Here is an 8,288-nt window from a genome sequence, read left to right as displayed (position 1 = left end):
AAAATAGAAATTTAATAGTATTAAAATAAAATTCATTTTTAATATATATATAAATATATATTAATTAAGGGTATTTTTAAATTAATAAATTAGTGACTTAGCTAAAAATAAATAATAAATCAATAATTTAGCTAAAGCCTAATAAAAACATGACAAATAAGCAAATTTACTAAAATTATGGATAATATAAAATATGATTGATTCTTTAATACAAAATTAAAATAAGAGTTTTGTTAAATAAAACATAAGTTTGTGTATCGGTGTTACAAAAAAAAATCATTAATAGTGTCGTAGGAATTATATCTTTCCCATTAGCGAATAAAATTGAAGCAGAGTGTTGGAGGATAGCTCAACGTATAGACGAGATTATGGAGATTGATATGGGAGTTGAGGTAACGGACACAACTGTTCCTCCGTAAAGAAACGCTCCTGCTAGACATCCTGGATAAATGAAAGAGACATATCTGGACTTGGCTTTGTGTTAATGGATGGTGACTTTCCAATGCTGTTTGGAGCAAGGGCCAATATACACGCACCAAATCACCACTGTAAAAGCTGAAGGTTTACTATGGGCAATGCAAGTGATACTGAAGTTTGGACACAGAGAGATGGTCTTTCAATCGACTGTGAACAACTGGTTATACTCATTCAAAAGGAGGAAGATTAGCCTGCATTGGACTCGGAGCTCGACGAAATACAGGCTGTATCCAAAGAATTTTCTGAACTTTCTATTGCCTATATTCCTAGATCTTTAAAATTCCGTACGAATAGCCTAGCAAAAGGTGTCCGATCACGCGCATCTCGATCATCTTTTGTAAACCCTTTTGCACCAAGTTGGCTAGCCCCACAAGCTAGCGTGAGGGTGCCAAAAAAGAGAATAAAGTTGAAAGTGAAACTAAATATCCCAATGAACAAATTTATCAGAAGTCCATATTTATGTGGATGTCTATATGGGACAAACAATTTTTTTAGACAATTATAGAATATAGTCACGAAAATCAATCCTAAAATATATAATTTAAAAAAAATATTTAAACAAACCATCAAAATTTTCAATATTACACCAAATAAGAATATAAAGACCAACTATATTCTCTTCGTGTATAATGTGTTGTGGTAAGATTCAAAAAAATTAACTTACTTTACAGTAAGGAAAAATTAGATATTTAATTCCAAATTTACAGTAAAAACATAACATTTTATAAAACTAAACAATTGACATAATAGTACAAAAATATGAAAAAAAAAATCAAAATACTATCTGCGCGTAGCGCGGACAAGGACCTAGTTGCATTAATTTCTTCTAACTGGAATTTATATTATGACTTGTAAACAGAAAAAAAGTCACTCGTCTTGATCAAAGCATATTTATAAGGAACTTATAAAACTACATGTGAAATTTATCAACAGGATTGAGATATTGATGAAATCTACTCACTTTCCAAACAAGAATCTACCAATCTTTTACCAATACAAGTTATCCTTCAAGAATCAAACAGTCGATTGCCAGAAAAAAAAAGAAAAAAAGAATCAAAGTGTCAGACCAGTGTTATGACAAGATTAAGAAACTTAAGCAGGACTGCAGGAGTATTCGATAGTTTCATGTTTTCCCCCTAAACGTATAAGAGGACTTTTATCAGCAATTTTTTTGCCGACAATTGATGACTAAATACTTTTGACATTATCTAACTATAAATTATAATAAAGACTTTTAGTCAAAAAAAAATTATAATAAGGAAAAAATGAAAGTGAGAGAAGGATAGAAGCAAAAAAAAAAAAAAAAAAAGGATAGAAGCAAACGGCGTAACGGGCAATTGTGATAGTGGAGAATAGGCCCCGTAACTTTTTATTTCGTTAGTTGTTTTATTTCATTTTGTATTAAATTGCGAAGAATAGTCACGTTAGTTTGTACGGTATGACACGTAAGGGAGAGAAAAGAAGTTGAAGTGGGTAGGTTACCCTGTACGACAGCACCGTACGGATATGTTTTCATTTGTTTATGTAATCCAAATTTAATTCACCCATAACTCCTTTCACATGACTCCATTTCCCCTCTTTATTACTACTAGTATTTACTTCTACCAACCAATTGATTCAGTGTTTTTACAACTATTTGATTAGTAGTTAAGTGATACTATTTGATTAGTAGTAAAGTGATACTAAATGGATTAGTTAATAATGGTAAATTATAAATTCTGAAAAAATTATATGCAAATGAACAAATATCCGATCACATGCAACAGTTGTAAATTGCAGCGATTAGTAAACGGATAAGGCTGTAAAACCAGTGTTAGCAACATCAACTAATTAACTTAGTTTATTACATTCGGAGAGAGCTATAAGTATATGAATATCGAAGCGGTGACATACTCATCAATGATGCAATAACGCGTTCCGCGTTACAGCTAACAAATCAGAGTGAAGTTTCAAGCTGTTGACGTGTGTGACTGTCTCAATTATTGAAGGTAATGCCTACTTAGTCGTTATAACCTTTGCAGTTGGAGGAATATTCTCTCGTCTGTATCTTTGCATAAACTAATAAGTTTGCTTATCTGTCTAACTATTTCTTAATCACATCCCTTTTCTTTCTCTTTTATATCAAAAATACACATATATGTGAACATCAGATGCTTGTTTCTATGCATATCTTAAATACTTTTGATGTCTATCTGTTATGTTTGATTATTTTATCCATTTTCATAAAATAATACTACCTAATTTGTCAACAAAAATATCAACGAGCAACTACCATCAGAAACAGTCAGTTTATATAACAATGCCTAGCTTTGAGTTTTCTATTGGGTAAGGATGAATACAATAGATAATGTACTAAGTACTGCATGATTCAAGCCGTCTCTTCGACTGGATATATATCAGTTTAATTATATTATCTGATTGGGAAAAGGCCTTCTAAATCTAAACTTTAGTCAGTGATCATATTGAAAATTGCACTATGCGTGAGGTTTGAGCATTTCCAAATCTTCAAGAAGTTGAAATACATATTAAGAAATATAGGAGTTCCACGGAAATTGAAGAAAGAGTTGTAAAGGAATCAACTACTCGAAAACTTGTTACAATCTAAGATAGCCATCAAGTCTAAATTCTAGTTGTGGTAAAACTGAAAACTTGGGAATTCGAAATTTCTAAATTAGACGAAGCATACCAAAGATGCATGTCGGTATATAATTAATTTTTTATAACTATAAGTAGTAGGAGACTACTTCAGTTTGATTATTCCATATCATATGTGGCATAGTTAATATATAAGTTAGGAGACTAAAGGGGTTTAAAGTTGCAACCCCCAAGTTGTGTAAGGGCATCCCCATTGAGAGTTCAATGGGGGAGTTCATACGGTTTTCGAAAAAAAAAATATTAAAATAAGTAAAAGAGGTGAACCTGTCTCTTGCAAGTTCACTACAGTGAACCCGGATCAACACTGTAGCGCGGGTCCCACGGTACGTGGCGGTCCGCGATTGGTCCGATTAAGTTTTTTTTTTTTTTTTTTTGAAAAAACAAAATTCAAACAGAAAAAAAAAATAATAAAAAAATGCTTTGTGAACCCCATGGCCTACGGGGACACACTTTTGATAACCAGTGAAAGTTAGGTGACATCACATCCTTGCCTTTAAAGTTCTATTCTTTACAGAATGATCCTATACAGCGCTGCTTTACTTTTCTCCCTCTCTCTAACATACACACACACATGGTGATGGTCTTCATGATATCCATGCACGGCATTACTATGACGCTCTAATCTATTTTCAAAATAATAGAATATATATGGCAAATAGATATATGTGGAAGTCACAAAACAGCATTGCATATAAGGTTTAGAAAATATTAGTTAGTCTCATCATGAACCTATAATTAATTTGTCATAGTTAATTGTTATAAGAGTTGCTTAGTGGGATGCTTCTTCTAGAGGGTTACATGTTATCTATTATCAACATTAACTCGTGTCGTCTACTGCCAAACATGACTGATCACTTCTCTATAGCTTGGTTCAGTCAAGACGTTACTCTCTGCATAAGTCATCACAATTATGTGCAAGAGTGGCTTGTGTTTACACTATGAAAGTGATATAGATTTATGTTTACACCATGAAAACGCAATTTGTTAGTTTTTTATAACTTACGATCTTATAATTTAGTCTACATGTGCAATTAATTAATTAGATTTTGAAGAAAAAATATATTACATAGTGGAAACTTACAAGTAACTAAGTTTTGTTTTAGTTCAAAATGATGATTACATGACGGTCTGAATATGATCAGAAGAAAACAAAACAAACCTGTGAAGTCTTTGGGGGTGAGTATGTGGACCTATTTGTATAATTGACTTTCGAAAATTCATATTTTACACAAATGATTCATACTTTCACACTTAGTCCAAAATCTAGAAGCATTTGGCATTGTTAGGGGGTCAACTCAATCTATACTATTAAAAGGGAATCACTCCTAAAAAATCTACTTAAACAAGGTTGTTGGACAATTTCATTAGAATTAACTATTTATTTGGTCTTAACTTATATTTCTCTAACTATATAAATACTTTACATAATTTAAATGAATTCATTTATTATTTTCTCATAATCTATTATATAATTACTCTAACAATAAATCCATATGAATATATGATAGATTATTCAAATGTGATCATTACCACATATAATTCTATTAATAGTATAAACTTTTAATGGTTTAGTTATGTTTAATAGGTATATAATTTGTATTTTAAAATTTTAAGTACTCATTTGGTCCTTACTTTGGTTTATATTTTTTCTATGCTCGATTATTTATGAAATTCAGCTTAATTTTGAATTTTTTTCTCAGTTTGGTACGGTTCAGTGTACTCGGGTAAATGTACTCAAACCTATACATTATCTCTTATATAAGAATAATTTATTTAATTTCAAAAATAAATCCGCGCTTTCTAAGCGCGGGTCAAAATCTAGTTTGTTTTATAAATTTTTACATTCAAAATAATTTGATATATTGAAAACAAGGCGATTTATATCCCTTGCCCTTTATCATGTATATTCTGAATAGGATAAGCGAATAAACTTGTTAGCTACATAATTTAGGAGTCCATGGAAATAAATATAAATACTAGCATCTAAAGAAAACTTTGTTGTTATTATTGTGTGTATCTAAAGCAATAGATATTGAACCAGTAACAATCTTATTGCATTTTCTTTGTAGAAACTACTGAACCAGTAATTTTGTTAATATCTTTTTGATAAAAGATAATTTTTTTGATGTTACAACGTCAGGATAGGATCTGATTGGTTGCAGCTGTGATTTTAGTTTTTTGCTGTAGAATTTATGCTGTGTATTTTTTTGCTGTAGCTGTAAGATTTTTGCTGTGATTTTATATGTTATAAAACTCACAGACTTATTAATAAGTTTCTAAAGCACTGTTATTTTGCTGTAGAAATATTAGTGTTTACAGCCAAAAGAAAAAGAAAAAAAAGAAACGAAGCTGTAGGTTTCAAAAATCAAAGCAAAACTTGATTGTTAAATATTGTGGCTGTAGAAATATTTTTTGCTGTCCACAGCAACCAAAGCACTAACCAATCAACCTCATACTCTGATCATGAATCTCGTTTTGTCATATGACTCAAGATATATATTATATACTAAAAAGACATGTATTCCTATAATTGATAGGATAACCAGGCTAAGCTAATCCGTATATCTTAATCCTACTATCCATGATACATATTAATTTAACTTCATTTTTATTCTGTATTGTCTTGATATACCCGGTTTAGAATAATGCAAGTTTGTTATTATAAAACGAATAAAATATGCTAGATCAACAATTAAAAATATCATAGACAGAAAGAAAATAGTCCTTTAAAAATATAATAAATATTTTTAAAAAAATATAATACATAGTTATATGATACAACTTATATCACATATTATAATGAGAAAAGATATATCACTTCTTTCCCCATTTTTTCAGGAATTTGGATTTTTTCTATTTTAAATTCAGTTGTATCAAGAAATTCAAGCAGTTTATCTATACAGAACAAGAATATCAAGAGAGTTTTGTTTAGTTTAGTTTAAAATCAATATATAGTTCCAGCTTAGATTGAAGTTTAGTGAATATTGGCCTCTTGTATCATCAATCACTTACCAGTAATAAAATTAGTTGCATTTTCTAATAACAACTTAACCAGTAATTTCGTTACTTTGGTGATAAATGATAATTTTGTTGATGTCACAACATCGGAAAGATATATTTTGAGATGATCATGAACCTAGATTGTCATATGACTCAAGATACAGTTTATACTTAAAAAAAGTCATGTAATCTCTTAATAATTGATTGAATAACCAACCTGAGCTAATTGGTATCCTAATCCTACCATTCATAATACATAATAATCAAACTTTATTTTTATTCTGTATTATTTAGATACATCCAGTTTAGGATAATGTAAGATTGTTAGTAATCCAAAAGGATAAGAAATATCAGAAAAATCTAAAGAAATCACAGGCAGAGGTAAATAAATCGTTATAATATACACAAATATAGTTATATCAAATAGTTTCCCCATTTTGTTTAGGAATTAGATTTGCGTATTTTAAATTCAGTTATAATCTATATCGTTTTGTTTGTGAAATCCAAACAGTTTAGGTACATTAAACAAGAATATCAAGAAATAAGATTTAATTTTTTCCATTTTGTTTAACCTGAAGATTGTTCTTAATCTAGGCAATTTATATATTTTTTGTTATAAATTCGGCATATATTATTTTAAGTTTTTAACCCTAAGTCGATATTTACGAGTCAAGTGGTACCTGGCAAGTACTCCTTCCCCGTACCTACTCTATGTTAAAGCCAAAATTCCAAAACTACCCTCGCCTCTATATAAAAGACTCTCCCTTGCAACAAAATCTTCTCATTGATTCCTTCGTCAAGCCTCAATCACTTTCCTCACTCCTCTCTCTCTCAAATCAACAGCACGAAGAGATGAAGCACCTGATCCGCCGCCTCTCCCGCGTCGCCGACTCCGCGAACTACAGCCTCCTCCGCTCCGATTCGCAGCGACCTAGCCGCCGTCCACCGCCGCCTCGTCGCTCGAAGAAGCACACATCCTCCGTTCCCGAGGGACACGTGCCTGTCTACGTGGGAGACGAGATGGAGCGGTTCGTCGTGAGCGCGGAGCTGCTTAACCACCCGGTTTTCATCGGTTTGTTGAACCGATCGGCTCAAGAGTACGGTTACGAACAGAAAGGAGTTCTGCAGATCCCCTGCCACGTGTTGGTATTCGAGCGAATCATGGAGTCGCTCCGGCTCGGATTAGCGGTGCCGAGCGACCTACAAGATCTGATCGGCGACGAGACGATTTGACACGCGAGGGAATCTTTGGTAGTTAGAGAGAGATATTGATCTGGTTCTTCTTTTTTTTGGCTCAGATGCAGTACGACGTCGTGTTGATGGTGTACATAGCTATATGTATATTTTTTTTTTTCGGGATGATGATGATGAAAAGTTCAAATGGGAAGGGGAAAGATTAGCGATATTTTTAGGGCTTTTCTTTTTGAATTTTTTTTTCTTTTTATAAAATTTGTTTGTTGCAAATTTCCTGTTTTTCGCCGGTTTAAGAACCGGTTTGAGACTCTTGTGAAGGTTTATATGGAAATTGCTTCGGTTTGGTTATGTAATTTAAGCGTGATTTTCTGGGTTTATTTGAAGAAGATTCTTTTTTTAATCTTCTCGTTGTTTCACCGAGATTAACGGAAGGGCATAGTCGTAAAAATGTCAAAGAAAAGATAATGATGCTCTGCGGCCGTTACTAGAATATTTCTCTGTAGTTTTACCCGTTTCTAACGCTTTTCTAGGTAGTAGTTTTCTGTTACTTTTTGTTATTTCAAAAAAAAAATATTTTCCGTATTTTCTAGAGAAATTGCACCCTATATACATCAAAAAAACTTAAATACACTAACTAACCAAAATTCTCCCCTCTCTCCTACTTTCTCTTATTATCTCTCTCTACTCTCTTTCCCAAAATCTAATTTTCATTTTTTTTTTGGTTATTTGGCAAATAAGCCCTTTTCTAAGTAGGTATACTGCCAAAATCCCTTATATATTAATTGAGGAACATTTGAAAAGATATAACCTCAATTTTGTATTAATTAAAAGAGACCCCAATGCATAGGTGGCACTCAATTAGATAGTCAATTACATTCAATTGAAAAATAAGTAGGTCCACATTCGATTTTTATATGTTGTTAGATACATAAGTTGGTCAAACTATATGATATAATGATATG

At 31.7% G+C, this 8,288-nt stretch overlaps 1 protein-coding gene across 1 annotated transcript; it reads left to right on the top strand.

The window, feature by feature from the left end:
* Positions 1-6,912: 6,912 nt before the first annotated feature.
* LOC106356792 (auxin-responsive protein SAUR72) lies at positions 6,913-7,703 on the top strand. Its single transcript, XM_013796521.3, has one exon. It carries the CDS (start codon positions 6,985-6,987, stop codon positions 7,363-7,365), a length of 381 nt encoding a protein of 126 aa, XP_013651975.1. The 5' UTR covers positions 6,913-6,984; the 3' UTR covers positions 7,366-7,703.
* Positions 7,704-8,288: the final 585 nt, after the last annotated feature.

The sequence above is a fragment of the Brassica napus genome, chromosome A3 (genome assembly GCF_020379485.1).
Source record: "Brassica napus cultivar Da-Ae chromosome A3, Da-Ae, whole genome shotgun sequence".
NCBI lineage: Eukaryota > Viridiplantae > Streptophyta > Magnoliopsida > Brassicales > Brassicaceae > Brassica > Brassica napus.
Note: the sequence above shows the minus strand (reverse complement) of the source record. Positions and strands in the feature narration are given on the sequence as shown.